Source organism: Taudactylus pleione, unplaced genomic scaffold (assembly GCF_031769625.1).
Source record: "Taudactylus pleione unplaced genomic scaffold, aTauple2 ptg000309l, whole genome shotgun sequence".
Taxonomy (NCBI): domain Eukaryota; kingdom Metazoa; phylum Chordata; class Amphibia; order Anura; family Myobatrachidae; genus Taudactylus; species Taudactylus pleione.
Window position 1 is genome coordinate 8,026,369 of NW_028284710.1, and position 21,757 is coordinate 8,048,125.

Sequence of the window (21,757 nt, forward strand, 5' to 3'; positions counted from 1 at the left end):
AACATCATCATTCCTGGACAAAAGACCAGGAATGATGATGTTCGTCCATGTAAGATGACGTTTTGCCTCGTTCTGAGTTCCGTTTTTTTGGAGGGAAAAATCCGAACTCCACGTGCAAACTCGAACCTATCCGAGCCTGCACATCCCTAATATTTATATATATATATATATATATATATATATATATATGTATGTTGCACTTTACTGTTGCACTGCACTCTGTATAAAGAATATAACAAAATAAATCAAGCGCTTGTATGACAAATGTGTAGCACAATACCTGTAAAAAAGAAAGTGGTTAACATATGTTTAGAGCTGCTTTTGTAAATTTGGAGAACAGGCAGTACATTGGGTTCCAATATAAACCTTTTCAGTGTCCATGTGGTGGAAGGTAGCGCTCATAACTATCTGTACCTATCTCTGTTTACCTTCCAATCTTCACGGCAGCATTGCCGGCTGGTTCCCTTCACGTGTATGTTCACTCCGTCTTCCGCTTGCTGCAATACGGGGATAGATGCTCCATCTGGTTGTTGTTGCGGTGCTGGAGCGAGTCCTTCACGTGTGCTCTGTCCAATGCTTCTTCAACGCGTTTCAGGCACTTATGTCTAAACTGTTGCAGAACTTGTCATCCTCAGACATCCACACAGGGGTGTTCTCTATTGGTTTTAAGCAGGGTTTCTGGCATTTTGACTGCACTTTAGTAAAAGGCACAATTTAGGTAAGTCCTACAAATTTATATACTATAGTGCAGACATGGATAGATTTTTGGGGCGTGGGTCCCCTGGATTGCTTTGGTTGGGCTGCTTCAGGGCATCACATTATAACACGTTTTTTCCTTTTTTGCACTTTTAGCACCTCTATTGTTTTTTTATTATTATTGTATTACTTTCACATCTTTATTTTTCACCTTACTTCTAATACATGCAGCAGTAGCTGCTCCTATCTATCTAACACCTTTCTACACTTCACCTTTTCTCATTAGAGTGATACCCTGGGGTGGCTCAGCTGGGCGTGTTTGTGGGTGTCCTGCGCTCTGGATTTTAACCCCAGCATGTTAGGGACCTACCCTAAGAGGTTACCTGGATGCGGTCGGTAGGCCCATAACCTTGGCCATGATTATGCTAAAACCTCTATTTATTTATTGCAAAATGTTATTGCGAAATGTATTATATATAATTAGTAATATAATTTTTGTGTCTGCAACAATAGTCTCAACAGGTAGCACCTCCCATTATATATATTCAGGGTGTGCAGTCTAGGGCCCTTCTCCCCATACTATAAACATTACCAGTCCTGTAGAAAGAAGGCACTCTCCAGATTTTTGGAAGTATATGAAATTTTTATTTTTAAGTTTTTTAACATACCATCAAGTGGCTTGAAGGCATGTTAAAAAACTTAAAAATAAATATTTCAAACACTTCCAACAATCTGGAGAGTGCAACATATGTGTGGGACATCCCTTTGAGATCCTTGAAGAGCACCCCAGTAGCTACGACAAACAAAGATGAGAGTGCAGGACACAACCACTATATATACACAATTGGCTTTGACCCACGGCACTCAAACATCAGCGGTGCCAGTAGTATATGCCCACACCATTTAAATAAAAAAATCATACAAACTCAGCACTCACCAATATATTCCAAACTGTACTTAGAATTCCAGGGAATGTTAGTTCCTAAGCACCTAAACCTATTGGAAAAGCATTATGTGTATTTAAATCTATGTGATACCTAGATCCAAAAACTATTTTATAAATCAATAAGTTGAAGTATGGTAAAGTTAACATGTAGCATGTAATTCATTATGGTTACCAATTACCTTAAAAGTAAATATTCATGAAATGAAGGGTGATTTGCAGGGTGGCAATAATATTGCGATGTTGTCCTGTAATTGAACTATTGTTAAATATATATATCAACCTAGTACGTTATTGAGAATTAACATTTATTTCTTATGATATTGTGATTATGTAGTGCTTCAATTATTGTTGTTATTGTTTTTGTTTGGGCTTTGAAGTGTGATGTTATTATATGTTACCATGTATCGTATTGAGATTTGTAGTCTATAGCAACAAATGTTGTACACTTCAATATGCTGCAGCTGTGAGACGCTGCTAGATGTAGTCAGCATTCCACGACGCATGTTGTATTCCTCGAGGCGGTGAATCACAGGTGGGAGCATAAGGTAAGTAAACACACTGTGGGGTGGGTATATATATATCTGTTGGTTTTTAGTATGCAGTTGTACACTTGTCCTTGAGGACGGGGGTTGTCCCCGATTAAATAAAGGTTGTTAGTCTGCTTTTAAACCAAGCCTGATGAGTGCCGCCTATATTTATTTTATTTATTTATTAACAGTTTCTTATATAGCGCAGCATATTCCGTCGCCCTTTACAATTGGAAACATTTATAGAACAAAACAGGGTAATAACAGACAGACATAAAGGTACGAGGGCCCTGCTTGCAAGCTTACAATCTATAGGGAAATAGGCATTGATACACAAGGATAGGTGCTATATATTGCAATTTGGTCCGGCCCGAATGCAGAGTTTTTGTGAGCTGCATGATCCAGTCACACAGGAATGTCAGCCAAATGTCAGGAGAATGTGAAAGAAAGACAATATGTGAGGTTATGTGTGGACTGTGAGAGGGGATGTAATAAGACATGGAAGCTATGAAAGTTATGTGGTCAGTTCTGGAATCTGATAAGCTTGTCTGAAGAGGTGAGTTTTCAGGGAACGCTTGAAGGATTGAAGACTAGAGGTAAGCCTCATTGTGCGTGGTAAGCATTCCTATATCATTTCTTCTGTCTATGGATTCTGAATGATTTGGATTCAAGGAAGGCACTGCAGCATTTCAAGTTAATTTATATTTATATTATTGTCCCACGGAGTGTCAGACTATATATATATATATATATATATATATATATATATATTAGGGGTGTGCACCGGCCACTTTTCGTGTTTTGTGTTTTGGTTTTGGATCTGGATCTTTCTTCGTGTTTTGGATCTGGATTGGTTTTGCCAAAACCACCCTTCCGTGTTTTGGGTTCTGGGTTTTGTGTTTTGGATCTGTATTTTTTTGAAAAAAAGCATAAAAACAGCTAAAATCACAGAATTTGTAGGTTTTTCTGCTCCTATGCTATTATTAACCTCAATAACCTTAATTTCCACTCATTTCCAGTCTATTCTGAACACCTCACACCTCACAATAGTGTTTTTATGTCCAAAAGGTTGCACCGAGGTAGCTGGATGACTATGCTAAGCGACACGAGTGGGCGGCACAAACACGTGACCCATCTAGGAGTGACACTGCAGTGGCAGACAGGATGGCAGTTAGAAAAACTAGGCCCCAAACTGTACATAATGCAAAGAAAAAAAGAGGTGCAAGATGGAATTGTCCTTGGGCCCTCCCACCCACCCTTATGTTGTATAAACAGGACATGCACACTTTAACAAATCAATCATTTCAGCGCCAGGGTCTGCCACACAACTGTGGCTGAAATGATTGGTTCGTTTGGGCCCCCACAAAACAAGCTGGCAATTAATGTGTCCCTGCACAAACTGGCTCTACGGAGGCAAGATGTCATCCTCATCCTCCTCATCCACCGATTCCTCACCCTCTTCAGTGTGTACATCCTCATCCTCACAAAGTATTAACTCGTCCCCACTTGAATCCACCACCACAGGTCCCTCTGTACCTTCTGGAGGCTGGTCTCCCTGGAAGAGCTGATAATTCATTTTGATGAACATCATCTTTTCCACATTCTGTGGAAGCAACCTCCTACGCCTTTCGCTGACAAGGTTCCCGGCTGCACTAAACACTCTTTCGGAGTACACACTGGAGGGGGGGCAACTCAGGTAAAATAGAGCCAGTTTGTACAGGGGCCTCCAAATTGCCTCTTTTTCCTGCCAGTACAGGTATGGACTGTCTGACATGCCTACTTGGATGCTGTCACCGATGTAATCCTCCACCATTCTGTCAATGGTGACAGTATCATATGCAGTGACAGTAGACATGTCAGAAATTGTTGCCAGGTCCTTCAGTCCGGACCAGATGTCCAAACTTGGTCCTGCCTGCCCTGCATCACCGCCAGCGGGTTGCTTAGGATACCTAAGTTTTTTCCTGGCAGCCCCAGTTGCGGGAGAAAATGAAGAAGGAGCCGTTGACGTGTCACGTTCCGCTTCAGCTGACAGTGTGTTCACCAGCAGGTCTTTGCACCTCTGCAGGCTTGTGTCGGCCGGAAAGAGAGACACCACATAGGCTTTAAACCTAGGATTGAGCACGGTGGCCAAAATGTAGTGGTCTGATTTCAACAGATTGACCACCCTGGAATCCTGGCAAAGCGAATGAAGGGCTTCATCCACAAGTCCCACATGCCGAGCGGAATCGCTCCGTCTTAGCTCCTCCTTCACTTTCTCCAGCTGCTTCTGCAAAAGCCTGATGAGGGGAATGACCTGACTCAAGCTGGCAGTGTCTGAACTGACTTCACGTGTGGCAAGTTCGAAGGGCTGAAGAACCTTGCACAACACGGAAATCATTCTCCACTGCGCTTGAGTCAGGTGCATACCCCCTCCATTGCCTATGTCATAGGTGGATGTATAGGCTTGTATGGCCTTTTGCTGCTCCTCCATCCTCTGAAGCATATAGAGGGTTGAGTTCCACCGCGTCACAACCTCTTGCTTCAGGTGATGGCAGGGCAGGTTCAAGAGTGTTTGCTGGCGCTCCAGTCTTCGGCACGCAGTCGCTGAATGGCGAAAGTGGCCAGAAATTTTTCGGGCCACCCAAAGCGTCTCCTGCACGCCCCTGTCGCTTTTCAGAAAATTCTGCACCACCAAGTTTATTGTGTGAGCAAAACATGGGATGTGCTGGAATTTGCCCAGATGTAATGCCCGCACAATATTGGTGGCGTTGTCAGATATCACAAATCCCCAGGAGAGTCTAAGTGGGGTAAGCCACTGGGCGATGATTTCCCTCAGTTTCTCTAAGAGGTTGTCGGCAGTGTGCCTCTTACTGAAACCGGTGATACACAGCGTAGCCTGCCTTGTAACGAGCTGGCGTTTCTGAGATGCTGCTACTGGTGACGCTGCTGCTGTTGCTGCGTAAGGTGATACATCTACCCAGTGGGCTGTCACAGTCATATAGTCCTTAGTCTGCCCTGTTCCACTTGTCCACATGTCCGTGGTTAAGTGGACATTGTGTACAACGGCATTTTTCAGGACACTGAGGACACTTTTTCTGACGTTTCTGTACAGTCTCGGTATCGCCTGCCTAGTGAAGTGGAATCTAGACGGGATTTGGAACCGGGGACACACTACCTCCATCAATTGTCTAAATCCCACTGCACTAATGGCGGATACCGGACGCACGTCTAACACCAACATAGCAGTCAAGGCCTCAGTTATACGTTTTGCTTCAGGATGACTGCTGTCGTACTTCATCCTCCTCGCTAAGGACTGTTGGAGGGTCAATTGTTTAGTAAAAGTAGTGGTGTTCCTACTTCCTCTCTGGGATGATGAACGACTCCCAGCAGCAGCAACAGCAGCAGCGGCAGCAGTAGGCGTAGCAATGCAGGATCCTCCGGAGGAATCCCGGATAGGAGAGTCAGTCATGCCAGTGATATGGCCTGCAGGACTACTTCCGATCCTGACTAAGGAGGAAATTGACGAGGAGGGAGTTGACGGTGTGGTTTGCAGGCACTTGGATACAACAGGACAACGGGATTTAGGTGTCCCTGGACTGCTTACGGTCTGAGCCAAAGTTTCTGAACTTGACAGTAACTTTTTATGAACGCGCTGCAGGTGCCGTATAAGGGAGGATGTTCCTAGGTGGTTGACGTCCCTACCCCTACTTATTTCACCTTTACATATGGTACATATGGCAAGACAGTTGTTGTCCGGATTTGGATAGAAATATTGCCAGACCAAAGAGGTGGAATGTTTGGTCTTCTGCCCAGGCATGACCGTGATGGGCTTTTTCATCCCACGGACAACAACTGTCTCCCCCGGAGCCTGATTTAAACAAACCACATCACCATCAGAATCCTCCTCGCCAACTTCCTCCTCAGCGCCAGCTACACCAGTATCCTCATCCTGTTGTACTTCAACAGTGACATCTTCAATTTGCATATCAGCAAGTGGACTGTGGGTGCTCCTTTCAGCACTTGCAGGGGGCGTGCAAATGGTGGAAAGAGCCACCTCTTCCCGTCCAGTGCTGGGAAGGTCAGGCATCGCAACCACCACCACACTTGGACTCTCCTTGGGGATTTGTGATATCTTCTTAGAAAGCACAGTTCTTCGCTGTGCTTTTGCCAGCTTAACTCTTTTGATTTTTTTAGTGGGAGGAGTGCTTCCATCGTCATGTGAAGCTGAACCACTAGTCATGAACATACTAGGGATCGACCTTAGCCGTTCCTTGCCACTCCGTGTCGTAAATGGCATATTGGCAAGTTTACGTTTCTCTTCAGCTGATTTAAATGTCTTTTTCAAGGTCATTTTCCTGAACTTTGCCATTTGGGATTGTATGTGCCCTCTACTATGACATTGGGCATCGGCCTTGGCAGACGACGTTGATGGCATGTTATTGTCTATGTCATGACTAGTGGCAGCAGCTTCAGCACTAGGAGGAAGTGGTTCTTGATCTTTCTCTATTTTATTTTTATCGGAGAAAGTTTGGTCCTCCATTTATGTTATATCGATTTGATATATACGTGCGGCTAAACACAGAAAATAATTTTTTTTTTGGTTTGGACTGGAGTGTACTTTGTGGGTTACAGCACCCTTTAACGGTCAAGCCAGCCGGCCCTTTACTTATGACACAGGCGCACTCTTGGCACTACTTTGTTGATGCACGTGCGGCTACTGCGCACACAATTCACAAACACAGAAAATAATTTTTTTTTGGTTTTTACTGGAGTGTACTTTCGGGGGTTACAGCACCCTTTAACGGTCAAGCCAGCCGGCCCTTTACTTATGACACAGGCGCACGCTTGGCACTACTTTGTTGATGCACGTGCGGCTACTGCGCACACAATTCACAAACACAGAAAATAATTTTTTTTTTGGTTTGGACTGGAGTGTACTTTCGGGGGTTACAGCACCCTTAACGGTCAAGCCAGCCGGCCCTTTACTTATGACACAGGCGCACGCTTGGCACTACTTTGTTGATGCACGTGCGGCTACTGCGCACACAATTCACAAACACAGAAAATAATTTTTTTTTTGGTTTGGACTGGAGTGTACTTTCGGGGGTTACAGCACCCTTAACGGTCAAGCCAGCCGGCCCTTTACTTATGACACAGGCGCACGTTTGGCACTACTTTGTTGATGCACGTGCGGCTACTGCGCACACAATTCACAAACACAGAAAATAATTTTTTTTTTGGTTTGGACTGGAGTGTACTTTCGGGGGTTACAGCACCCTTTAACGGTCAAGCCAGCCGGCCCTTTACTTATGACACAGGCGCACGCTTGGCACTACTTTGTTGATGCACGTGCGGCTACTGCGCACACAATTCACAAACACAGAAAATAATTTTTTTTTTGGTTTGGACTGGAGTGTACTTTCGGGGGTTACAGCACCCTTAACGGTGAAGCCAGCCGGCCCTTTACTTATGACACAGGCGCACGCTTGGCACTACTTTGTTGATGCACGTGCGGCTACTGCGCACACAATTCACAAACACAGAAAATAATTTTTTTTTGGTTTGGACTGGAGTGTACTTTCGGGGGTTACAGCACCCTTTAACGGTCAAGCCAGCCGGCCCTTTACTTATGACACAGGCGCACGCTTGGCACTACTTTGTTGATGCACGTGCGGCTACTGCGCACACAATTCACAAACACAGAAAATAATTTTTTTTTAGGTTTGGACTGGAGTGTACTTTCGGGGGTTACAGCACCCTTAACGGTCAAGCCAGCCGGCCCTTTACTTATGACACAGGCGCACGTTTGGCACTACTTTGTTGATGCACGTGCGGCTACTGCGCACACAATTCACAAACACAGAAAATAATTTTTTTTTTGGTTTGGACTGGAGTGTACTTTGGGGGTTACAGCACCCTTTAACGGTCAAGCCAGCCGGCCCTTTACTTATGACACAGGCGCACGCTTGGCACTACTTTGTTGATGCACGTGCGGCTACTGCGCACACAATTCACAAACACAGAAAATAATTTTTTTTTTGGTTTGGACTCGAGTGTACTTTCGGGGGTTACAGCACCCTTAACGGTCAAGCCAGCCGGCCCTTTACTTATGACACAGGCGCACGCTTGGCACTACTTTGTTGATGCACGTGCGGCTACTGCGCACACAATTCACAAACACAGAAAATAATTTTTTTTTGGTTTGGACTGGAGTGTACTTTCGGGGGTTACAGCACCCTTTAACGGTCAAGCCAGCCGGCCCTTTACTTATGACACAGGCGCACGCTTGGCACTACTTTGTTGATGCACGTGCGGCTACTGCGCACACAATTCACAAACACAGAAAATAATTTTTTTTTAGGTTTGGACTGGAGTGTACTTTCGGGGGTTACAGCACCCTTAACGGTCAAGCCAGCCGGCCCTTTACTTATGACACAGGCGCACGCTTGGCACTACTTTGTTGATGCACGTGCGGCTACTGCGCACACAATTCACAAACACAGAAAATAATTTTTTTTTGGTTTGGACTGGAGTGTACTTTCGGGGGTTACAGCACCCTTTAACGGTCAAGCCAGCCGGCCCTTTACTTATGACACAGGCGTACGCTTGGCACTACTTTGTTGATGCACGTGCGGCTACTGCGCACACAATTCACAAACACAGAAAATAATTTTTTTTTAGGTTTGGACTGGAGTGTACTTTCGGGGGTTACAGCACCCTTAACGGTCAAGCCAGCCGGCCCTTTACTTATGACACAGGCGCACGCTTGGCACTACTTTGTTGATGCACGTGCGGCTACTGCGCACACAATTCACAAACACAGAAAATAATTTTTTTTTTGGTTTGGACTGGAGTGTACTTTCGGGGGTTACAGCACCCTTAACGGTCAAGCCAGCCGGCCCTTTACTTATGACACAGGCGCACGCTTGGCACTACTTTGTTGATGCACGTGCGGCTACTGCGCACACAATTCACAAACACAGAAAATAATTTTTTTTTTGGTTTGGACTGGAGTGTACTTTCGGGGGTTACAGCACCCTTAATGGTCAAGCCAGCCGGCCCTTTACTTATGACACAGGCGCACGCTTGGCACTACTTTGTTGATGCACGTGCGGCTACTGCGCACACAATTCACAAACACAGAAAATAATTTTTTTTTGGTTTGGACTGGAGTGTACTTTCGGGGGTTACAGCACCCTTTAACGGTCAAGCCAGCCGGCCCTTTACTTATGACACAGGCGCACGCTTGGCACTACTTTGTTGATGCACGTGCGGCTACTGCGCACACAATTCACAAACACAGAAAATATATTATTTTTTTAGCACTTGGGGGGAGCACCCCTGATGGACAGAGCACCCCCTGGACAACACTACAGCACTCCTTTAGGACTGGGACACTGCACAGGACTTTGGAGTGGACACAGCCCCTATGGAGAACTGACTGCACAACACAGTCCAGCCAGCCCCTATGGACTTTGAAGTAGTGGACACAGCCCCTATTAACAACAGCAGCACAGCACAACACAGCCAGCCCCTATGGACTTTGAAGTAGTGGACAACAGCAGCACTACACTACACTACACTACACAGCCCTAACTCCCACCCTCCCTCTTCACTGTCCACAGCCGAGTGAGAAAATGGCGCCGACGCGGGTACCTTATATAGGATCCAAAACCCGCGAGACTCGGAAGGCGGGATGATGACGTTTTGCCTCGATTTCAGATCCGAGTCAGGCGGGAAAAGTCGAGCCTGACTCGGATCGGACTCGGATCGGGGGGGCTTGGGGGGGTTCGGATTTCAGAAATCCGAACCCGCTCACCCCTAATATATATAAATAATATAGTCAATCAGGCAGCACCCCATGGACTTATATGGAAGATAATAAGTCACCAGACCATGGTTGCCAATGTTTTATTTCATCTTTCTTCAGGGCCCTTAGCCTTATTCTTATTAAGTGACTGTCACTAGTGGCTCTTACAGGATGTGTACCCGGGTATTTGCTTAGCTAATTGGAGTGCCGGTCCATCAACCCTCCCTCTCTCTCTCTATGTATGTATGTGCATGGCCACATGCTACAAGGGGCATGGCCACTGGAAAATGGGGGCGTGTCAACATGACACACCACCGTTTCTCATCACTCTGGGAACATTCCTTTCCATTCCACATGAACCTTAATGCCCCCAGTAGAAGTGCCCCTCTTGCAATGTCCACTGTAGTAGTGCCCCTTATGAAATGTCCCCAGTAGCAGTGCCCCTTATGCAGTGCCCCCAGTAGTGCCCCTTATTAATTACCCGCAGTAGTGCACCCTTATACAGTGACCTCAGTAGTGTACCCTTATACAGTGCCCCCAGTAGTGTCCTTTATGCAGTGCCCCCAGTAGTGCCCCTTATACAGTGCCCCCATTATTGCACCCTTATCCAGTGCTCCTTTTGCAGTGCCCCCAGTAGTGCACCCTAATACAATGCCCCCAGTAGTGCAACCTTATACAGTGCTCCCAGTAGTGCCCCTTATACAGTGCCCCCGGTAGTGCCCCTTATGCAGTGCCCCCAGTAGTGCCCCTTATTAATTGCCCGCAGTAGTATACCCTTATGCAGTGCCCATTATGCAGAGTCCCTTATACAGTGCCCCAGTAGTGCACCCTTATACAGTGCCCCCAGTAGTGCACCCTTATACAGTGCCCTCAGTAGTACCCCTTGTGCAATGCCCCAATAGTGCACACTTATACAGTACCCCCAGTAGTGCACCCTTATACAGTGCCCTCAGTAGTGCACCATTATACACTGCCCCGATATGCAGTGACCCCAGTAGAGCACCCCTATACAGTTCCCCCAGTAGTGCCCCTTATGTAGTGCCCCAGTAGTGCCACTTATACAGTGCCCCCAGTAGTGCACCCTTATGCAATGCCCCATATACAGTGCCCCCAGTAGTGCACCCTTATACAGTGCTACTTTTGCAATACCTCCAGTAGTGCAACCATACACAGTGCCCCCAGTAGTGCACCCTTATACAATGCCCCCAGTAGTGCCCCTTATGGAGTGCCCCCAGTGGTGCAATCTTATACAGTGCCCCAGTAGTGCACCCTTATACAGTGGCCCCTTATGCCATGCCCCCAGTAGTGCACCTTTATACAGTACCCCCAGTAGTGCACCCTTATACAGTGCCCCCAGTAGTGCACCCTGATACAGTGCCCCATATATAGTGCCCCCAGTAGTGCAACCCCTATACAGTGCCCCCAGTAGTGCCCCTAGTACTACCACTTATACTGTGCCCCTTATGCAGTGCCTCTTATACAGTGACCCCAGTAGTAGTCCCCCCTATGCAATGCCCCTTATACAGTGACCCCAGTAGCAGTCCCCCCTATGCAGTGCCCCCAGTAGTGGTCCCCTCTATGCAGTGCCCCCAGTAGTGGTCCCCCCTGTTCAGTGCCCCCAGCAGTATCCCTTATACAGTGCCCCCAGTAGTAGCCCCCCTATGCAGTACCCCCAGTAGAGGTCCCCCCTATGCAGTGCCCCCAGTAGTCCGCCCTATGCAGTGCCCCCAGTTGTAGTCCCCCCCATGCAGTGCCTCCAGTAGTGCCCCTTACATATATAATACAAAGAGACACACAAAAAAAAACAGCACGTCATTACATCTCTCCCATCACTGCGGGAGCCGGAAGGCAGAGCTCATGAGTGAGCTCCAGCCTGACTCCTGCAGTGGGCGCAGCAGCCAATGAGAGTCTGACTGACTCTAACTGGCTGCTAAAACTAACACACTGCCGCCGGATAGTAGGAGTGTAGCAGAAAAAAGCTCCGTGGGCCAGACCAAATGATTTCGGGGGCCTTATACGACCCCAGGGCCTGAAGTTCCCCATCTCTGCTTTAAGTACAGTATAGAGCACACATCACACTGCTTTGACAAAACACAAAGCTGAGGAGGGGGGTCTATTTTAAACTTATATTTTGTCCCGAGTTTTCTTTATGTTTAAAGACATGATTATTGGTAAATTCCAGTGATCTATTCCTGCCTATGGAAAGTACTTGTGAGTTGGTTCGATGGTGTATTAACTTCTATTTGTATGTTCAGCCATGTTTTGTAGACAGAGATCCTCATTCAGCAGTGCACGCAGGACCCATTCTTTGCAGAACGGTTCCTGCGCGATTGTACGCTGAGCGGCAACAGACTGTCAGTGATTACCAGTCTGCTGCCGTTTGGGGATGGGGGCAGCGATGGCCTCCGTTTTCCAAAATGGAGGGGGAAGAGGTTAAGATCTCCGTCAGCTGACAGAAATTTCCTGGCCTCTTTCACTCATCTGTGTAATTATGGAGGGACTGACAGAGCTCAGCAGCAGATGATGAATGTTTAGCGAGGAAGATCAGCCTCGCAGTTGCATTCAAAATGGACTGTAGAGGTGAGAGTCTGTTTTGGGGAAAACCAGTAAAGAGACTATTGCAATAATCAATGCGGGAGATAATAAACACCTGAATGAGATTTTTTGTAGTGTCCCTTGTAGGATATGGTCATATTCTAGATATGATTTTTAGGGTATGGGTACGGGATGCCGGTGCTCAGGATCCCGGCGGTCAAATTCCTGACACCGGCATCCCAACAGGGTGAGGATACTGATGGTAGGTATCTGAACCCTCACCCTCTACCTACCCTCCCTCCCTGGTGTCTGAACCTAATCTCCCCCCTAGTGCCTAAACCTGACCTCCCCCTCCCTGCGCCCTAAATCTAAACCTCACCCCCAAGTGCCTAACCCTGCCCTTAGTGCCTAACCCTAACCCCTAACCCTCCTCCCAACTCCGCTACTTACTTTCGGGATGCTGGCTCCGGGATTCTGACATGTGTTGGGATCCAGCACTGTATTCTATGCCCCAGCATCCCCTGCACCGGATACTGAACGTATCCTGCTTTTTAGATGTATGTAACATGATTTGGAAAGCGATTGAATGTGGGGAACAAAGGACAGTTCAGAGTCAAGGATAACACCTAGGCAGTGAGTTTTAGGGGACGTTATCTCCCACTGCATCCTTAAAACCACATACAGTATCTATAGTACAAGGAAGTAAGGGCACTGCTCCAAATACAGCTTCAGGAAATACCTAATAACAAACATTATCGCGTCATTACCCAGTATCAGACTGGGGCATAAAGGACCTACAGGGGGAATGCAATGTTAAGGTCCTCCTGAAGGAATGTGGCGCAAAGCTGAAGAGGTGTGGCCAGCCGAATGAGGGGGTATGGCAAAGTGTTGCAATGCCATCATGCTATACAGAGTGTCGCAGTAACCACCATATAATGCAGAGAACATCACAGTGACTGCCATATAATGCAGAGAGCATCGCAGTGACCACCATATAATATAAAGAACATCATAGAGACCACCATATGATACAGAGAGCGTTGCAGTGACCACCATATAATGCAGGAAGCATCACAGTGATTGCCATATAATGCAGGGAGCATCATAGTGACCGCCATATAATGCAGGGAACATCGCAGTGATCGCCATATAATGCAGTGAGTGTCACAGTGACCACCATATAATGCAGGGAGAATCGCAGTGACTGCTATATAATGCAGAGAACATGGCAGTACCCATCATATTATACAGAGTGCATGGCAGTGACTGCTATATAATACAGATAATATGAATACACCCCCTCCCCACCACACACACATTAATATACATCACTCTCACCACAGACAGTATTAAAACACACACCAATCTCCCCCTTCCGTGAAAACATTTAAACACCTACTATGGCACTTACCTGCCCAGTGGGAAGATATGTCTGGGCCCTGTGGAGCTCCAGAGGATTCTGAAAACAAAACCTTCTGTCTTCTTCTGCCCATGCTCAGTCATGCGCTTACTAAATATTGCAAAAAAGTCTCCTTCCCTGCATTGTGGTGCCTGCCGAATGTAAGTCAAGCTCCAGCCTGTCAAAACTGTCTAAATTGATTAATATGTAGACTCTATACTAGTCTGTATACATTTATATTTATGTTCTTTTATATTTAAAATTTATATATAAATATATATATACATTTCCTAAAATTAAAATTGTATACAGGCTAATATAAAGTCTATGTACACATTTCACTCAATTTAGACTTTTTGGGAGGCTGGAGTTGAACTTACACTCAGCAATCACCATACTGCGGGAAAGGAGACTGGGGTGGAGTTTCAAGATCCTGCAGGGACCTATGGGAAAATGTCCTTCTGTCCCTGCAGTTTTCTGGATATTTAAGGATTTGTTTCATATAATGCCATTCTGAGATGGCGTTATATAATATAAAGATTCTTCAAGTAATTTAACACTTTTTGCTTCGCTGAATACTAAAAAGCGTTAAAGCAGTTTAGAAAGTAATGGCTGATCCCTACACTGCGATACTATGCGATATGGGGATTAATGGAGAAGCTAATTGTGTTATCTTCTCCATTAACCCATTTCTGAATAGTGGAAATACTTAAAAATTTTTGAAACAATCGTTTCTGCATTTTTTAAGTAAAAAAATAATTGCTGAATAAAGCCCTTAATGCCAAGCCACTGTTATTAAGCACATTTAATAGCACTGAATATTATATGATATCTTTTTCTTTTCACAGCAGAAGAACAAACCTGAGACACACACTTCATAGAAGGAAGAAGCAACAAAAAAGTCACACAGAACTGTAGACACAGAGTCATTATATAGTTGATGCAAAGAAAAAATATAAAAAAGATGGGGTGCATGGAGAAGAAAGTGTGAGTGTGGGGTTAACTCAGTTAAGGGACAAGAGGGAGTGGGTAGGAAGAAATCCTGGCTGAGAGGAGGAGAGAGGGGAAGTGGAAGAGGAGGAGAAGGAAGGAAGCAACGGAGAAATGAAGGTGGGGGTAGCAGCAGCAGCAGCAGCAGCACTGTGCTATAGAGAAGTGGCAGAGGAGGGGGCAGCAGCAGCACTGATGTGATGTGATGGTCACAGCTTCTGTGCGGGTCATGTCGGCATTTGCCACCTCAGGGCTACCTGGGCTCTATCTACTCCTGGTGGCCGTGCTGCTTCCAGAGGCTGCGGGTGAGTGATGGGAATAATGGCAAGGGGACTCCTGTGGAGAATACTCATGGTATGATTGTTTGTCACTGTCACCACACCATGAGGGGACACTTTCACTCCACCGGCAACTTACATACAGTATACTGTAACTGTTCATCGCAAAGTACATTGCTGGCAATTAGCAATCACTAATAGAACTACATCACTTACCGTCATTAGCTGTAGCTGACATGTCAACTGCTTTATTTAGCGAAAACAAAATAGAATAGAACAATGAGAACGTTTTAGCAACAGTTAGACGGAACAAGTGGGCTCTGATTTACACTTTTACCATGCAAATATTGTTAAATATATTTGTATAAGTAAAAACGATACTATATGAAATATAGATATTTGTACACAAATATTAGCCAGTGGTGTAATGTATGCATTGTAATAATACTCGGAGTATGGGACCCACACATCGTACTAGTAATGATACTCGGAGTATGGGACCCACACATCGTACTAGTAATGATACTCGGAGTATGGGACCCACACATCGTACTAGTAATGATACTCGGAGTATGGGACCCACACATCGTACTAGTAATGATACTCGGAGTATGGGACCCACACATCGTACTAGTAATGATACTCGGAGTATGGGACCCACACATCGTACTAGTAATGATACTCGGAGTATGGGATACCTAACCCTCGCCGTGCTGACCTTGGCCAGAATGCTGCAGCTACTGATCACAAGTTATCCCGTAGTAGCAGTAATAGTAATCCTACTACCTAAGCAGAGCAATGAAATTATTCTATGTGACTCTTTGTAATCACTTGCCAACCTAAAGATATAAAATTGCTAAATAAATGGCACAGACACAAAGACACGGTGATAGCCCCATGCTTCGTACATTCGGTCACACAGGAAGAGAGCCCACTGAAGTTCTCAGCACAGATGGTTACAGCTATGTTTTGGATCATGAGGCTGCATAGTTTAGGAAGTCCTGCTGCACCCTTCCCCCTATAATCATCAGTACTTTGTGATAACACGAAGGAAATGTGCCAGATGCTTATTTTCTAGGACAGAATAGCTGACGGAAGAACAGCATGACTGAGATACATGTTTCAGCTTCTTTTAGTTGCCTTTATGTTGTTCCTCATATTTTTTGTAAATACTTTATTCAGTGCAAAAAAGTGAATATAACCTCAGACTTTCAGCTATTTATATTATATCCAACGTGTAATAGTGTTAACTTTTGGAAGTAATTCCCAGCAGTAAAGTGGAATGTACTCTCTATGTAAAAAGTATTTTATTTTGTGAGTGTTACACCTAAGTGTTTTTACATAAAGTAACTTGTATTTTACTTCTAATGATTCCATCATTAACTAGATTACCATGGTTGATTGCTAGAATTGGAGGAATTGCCAACATGGCCATGCTGCTGAACTACATGTCCTATGAAGGACAGGGAGCTATAAGCCAACTAACAATACAGGGCTTGATTCACTATGGATCGCTATTCTGCTTATACGCACGCAACGCAGTTGCTAATAGTGGTGATATGTAAATGATTGCATTCAATTGCGACCGCAGCCTGACATAAGGATGCCTACTCCCCCTTACTCACATACGGATACTTGGCAATATGGCGAAACAATCGGTAACATCGAATAACATCGGACAGTTAATGAAGCCCAGACCTTACTCAGGAATTGCTTACTTTTGCGCACACTATGACGCCTCAGGTGGCATCTGGTATCGCAGTGGATAATTTATGCATGCCCCTGCAACGGCGTTGAAACGCACTGGCATGCCTGCATTCGCTCGACTTCCCCCCACCCGTCACCACCCACAAACGGCACTTCCTGTCAATCACTCTGTCATTCGTCTGCGTAGCCTCTGCAATAGCAGTTACTATCGCAGCGTCTGCCTTGCGCACACACACTGCGATGCATGTGCAGTGCGAATGAATCGACTGAATATTGTCTATTTTCTTTGCAAAGCGAATGATAACTTGCAGCATGTGATCTTGGCAAAATATCATTCACCATAATTTTATTTGTAAAATATTTCTCCATTTATTCCTGGAAAAAAGCGTGTTTTGGGTCAAGTATTGGCCTCAATGATCAGACCTGCAAACAAATACTTTCTAAGCTGTAATGGCTGCTGCATGGTACATCCTTACTGCATCCAAAGTGATGTGACATTGTGGGGGTAATTTAATTAGCTGCGGTAAAATTTTGGTTTACCACGGCTTGACTTAATTGGCTCCCAACAAAAATTAACCCTACTGTGTAAGTATGTGAGTGTACATGTGGTAGGGAATATAGATTGTAAGCTCCACTGGGGTAGGGACTGATGTGAATGGCCAACTATTCTCTGTAAAGCGCTGCGGAATATGTGTGCACTATATAAATAACTGGTAATAGATAATAATACCACACAGTAATTTCACTTACCATGCATATGCGAGCTCCTGCTTAAAGCACAATTCAATATTGAATAGATTATCTCTGCATCACTCAGTAATTCTCTATGATGTTAGCCACAGTAAGTGTTGGGAATAACACCCACCTGCAAGCTTAGAAAGACCCATCCCATCAATACAATACCCCCATATTTAACCCATTATTATGCATTTTGCTGAATATCACCCCAAAAAATACGTAATTATTGGCCAAATTATGCTATTGAAAGTGTATAAGTGCCTTATTAATTATTGGGAGGGGGGGGCAGAGGTTCTGAACCAAGTTCCGACATTTTCACCCTAAATAGGGATTTGACACAACTTTTTACCTGCTCAGCAAACAGAAATCTTTTAATTCTTATGGAGCGGTAATGCGACTTAACTCGCATGGCTAATTGAATAGGGAAAAATTTGCACCCGGCCAGGCTAAGTTGCATAAATGGGTTAATGCTCCTAATTGAGGGCCTGATTCAGAGATTTCTGGTAATGTTGCCACGCTCACAGCCACTCTCAATAGCGGTTACGGATATATGTACATGATAATCTAAGCCTTCCATTTGTGCTCTTTCAGGCTGTGAGGTGTGTGCATTTCCGATAAAGATTGTAAACACTAAAATATCGCTGCAACATCGGTCACACTATTGACATTTGCTGTAGCTTAGGGTCTATTCTAGCTACTCTCCTCAAATCCAAATGGCCTCTGAAGCATTGTATTTACAATTGGGAATGCAGTGAACACAGCCCTGACACTCCTATAACACACCCATGACGGCACCTTTTTGCGATAACTTTAGGTCACCTCCCAATGTCCACCCTGCACTGCCCAGGGTACAAAGCCCATCTAAATTGTTAGTGATACCGTATGCCAGTGGTTCCCAAACTGGGTGCCTCAGGGCACTTGCAGGGGTGCCATGGGTTTATGGTCCAGTACCAAATAAAATGATTTTTGGTCAATGTGATAGGCAAAACCAGTTCTGGTGCTTGCCAATCATAAAAAATGTGGACAAAGAGAAGCACAACCCCGTCCACCACCACATAACTAAATAAGTGTGATATAAGCACCATTTACTTAATTGAATAATTTTTTGCTCTGTTTCTCAATAAGAAACTTTTGGCCCATTGAAAAGATATTTATACTCAAGGGCACCGTGATTCAAGAAAGTTTGGGAACCACAGCTGTACGTAATTGCGAACAGCATAGGAAATAGGTTATCGAGTGCGCAGTAAGGGATTCCTGGACTTTTCGCGCATGCGCAGTAGCAAAACATTGCTCATATTGGAACTAAGTACTAGAACTGCATCCATCTCTGAATCAGGCCCCGAATTTGGTCCTGTATATGGCAGGGTTGCTGTAATCTGTTCCGTTCTGCATTCAGCCCTGGAAATCTCTAATACTGCAGGTGGAGGAAGAAATTTCAGTTACAGAGTCCCATTTATTAATGATCGCATTTTGCAATGCGATCAGGGCATCCAATACCGCCCATGATCGCATTGCAAAATGCGATCATACCGGCTGAATGTACTATCCGGCACATGCAGGGAGACGGGCTCTGAATAGAGCCCGTCCCTGCGATGTGGCCGGGGTGCATGCGGGACTGCTGCGCATGCACAGTCCCGAGGACAGCACATGAGTGGCGCCCATTGCCGGCGGAGGGATCTGGCAGATCCCTCCGCCGGGTGAAATCCGGTAAGTCCCCATAGACTACAGCGGCTAACGCTATCTTCAGATATCGTTAGCTGCTGGGGCCAATATCGGGAATGCTTCGCATTCCCGATATTGATACATTTGGCAGCATCGCATCCCCCATAGAAATCTATGGGGGAGGCGGCTGCCGGCGGCAATGGAGGGATCGCTGCAGGTATCGGAGATACCTGCTGCGGTCCCTCTTTCATACATCCGGGGGACAGGGTTGTCTTAACAGCAGTGTGGGCCCTGGGCAAAGCAATGCACTGGGGCCCCTACCCACCCATTCACGGAAAAAAAAATGTAAATGGTACATAAAATTAAACCCTCCTGCATGTCCATCAGACCTCTCACACATGCAGAGCGACTCTGTCTGACTGGTCTGAAGCTGGTGAATGAAGTACTCGTCACCGGGGGGGGGGATGGGGTGGGGGAGGTTAGATCAGAATACAGTGCACCGGTGGCTTGCTTATAAAAATATCACAAATTTACCAACTGGCGGTGGCTGCAGGGGGGCGGTTTGGCGAGCCCCTACAAACTTCGGGCCCTTGGGCAACTGCCCAACAAGCCCAATGGAAGAGAGGGCCCTGCCGGGGGATACTTAATATTTGAGGTAAACCCCCCGAAAACAGGTGTTTTCGGGGAATTTACCTCAAATTAACTTTGATAAATGGGCCCCTAAGACTGCAATATACTCGCACAAGTAGGGCAGGGGATCCTAGGAGCTTAAGGGCTCTATTTACTACAATCCGCATATTGAATGCAGATTGTAATAAGATATTTACGACTGAATTTGCATTGCAAATTCAGGCAATATCACAGGGATTTACTACAAATCCCTTTCAGGGACAGAGCTTGCGAGAAAGCTCTGTCCCTGCGAATCCCCTCCGCAGCCTTATCACGGTATTTTCGGAAAAAATATCGTGACAAAGTGCCCGCACATGCGCCGACCGGCCGCCGCTGCTACCCCCCCTGGCGCTAGCTCCACCCCCCGCGACCCCACCTCTCCCTTACTTACACTTACCTGCATGATCCGGGCTTCCGGTGATGTCTTCCATGCCGCCGGTCAGGTGATATCCCATACTGCACTGGGACCCAATCACCTGATGACCGGGCTGCAGTGCAGCTTGGGAGACCAGCTGACCGGAGGGAGAACATCACCCGGAGCCCCGATCACCGGTCCCTGGAGTCAGGTAAGTTTTTTTTTTTTTTTACAATTTTTTATTTGCAGTGAATCAGCTTGCGGTCTGTTTAGACCACACAGCTGATTACTGGGGCCGACTCCCGGCTCTGCTCTCCCCGTTAGAGCAGGGCAGGAGTCCGGTAACCGGGGGAGACCCTGGATAACGCCACCTCCAGGTGGCATTATTATCACAGGACTTTCCCCAGAATTTTTTTACAATTTATTTTTAGTAAATTTGGTCGGATCACATTTCCCATTACAATTATGGGAAATGGATCTGAGTACTAAAAATAAGTGATAATTAGGGGTTGGAGTAGAATTTTACGAATTCTACTCCAATTGCCCTTTAGTAACTGTAGGTGATACTAAAATAATGTGAAAAGGGTGTGAAAACACCCTTTTTCACTTTATTTTAGTAAAAATAATGTTAATAAATAGAGCCCTAAGAAAAAAAAAATCCCCTTCATTGAACCCAACCCTCCAAATGATAGAAGTGTCTTTCCTTCAGTGGCAATATATGCCTCATTATAATCTGCACAGACCTGTGGATGAAATTTTAATTACAACAGATTTAAAATATGTTTGTAAATATTAAAGTAGTCATGAAACAGTAACAATATAACATTGCTAAAGTCAGTTAAAAATCAATGATAAAATAAGTATAATGATACATGTACAGTGTTTGGGAAAAGCTTTAAACAATTTATTAGCAATATAAAACATAAAAACAAACAACTCATGTAAACAATTTCTACTTCCAAAATAGAAGTGAGAAGGAAACATAGGGCTGATACAGATTTGAGAATAGAGTAAGAAAGAGCAAGTAATACCCCTTTCAGACTTTAGACACGGTAAATTCCCAGGCCTCAGCCAGACCCTGGTAAAAAGCAGGGTCAGGGACCTGGAACTTCATCCTAGGTTGTTTGTTTGCAAACTTACCAAAATCCCGGGTCATTATGCATCTATGTGCGAAAACTCTGGATTTTTATATAGGTCTGAAAGGGGTATAACTGTTCATCTTGGTTAAACCCTGTTACAATAAAGGTGGGGCAGATTTAAAATGTGAGAGATTTAAATTTGGGAGGGGTGTGTCCAAACTGAAATTTAAATTGCATTGTAAATATTAAGCTGTCCAGCATTTGTGGGCTACATGCAAAAAGCAGCCAGTATTTACACTGCATGCTAAAAAAAATTATGTATTTGCATCCCTTGCAACATGGTTTGTCTAGGTACACAGTTACTTGCTCTATCCTACTGTATTCCCA

General features: G+C 45.2%; 1 protein-coding gene across 2 annotated transcripts in view; it reads left to right on the top strand.

Moving 5' to 3' along the window:
* Positions 1 to 14,974: 14,974 nt before the first annotated feature.
* The window catches only part of RECK (reversion inducing cysteine rich protein with kazal motifs), a 255,837-nt gene continuing 249,054 nt past the window's right edge, over positions 14,975 to 21,757 (top strand). For both annotated transcript variants that reach the window (XM_088442336.1, XM_088442338.1), the window contains exon 1: positions 14,975 to 15,187. In XM_088442336.1, the coding sequence (XP_088298462.1) occupies positions 15,088 to 15,187 (100 nt within the window). In that variant the 5' untranslated portion in view covers positions 14,975 to 15,087. The remainder of the gene's footprint in view (positions 15,188 to 21,757) is intronic.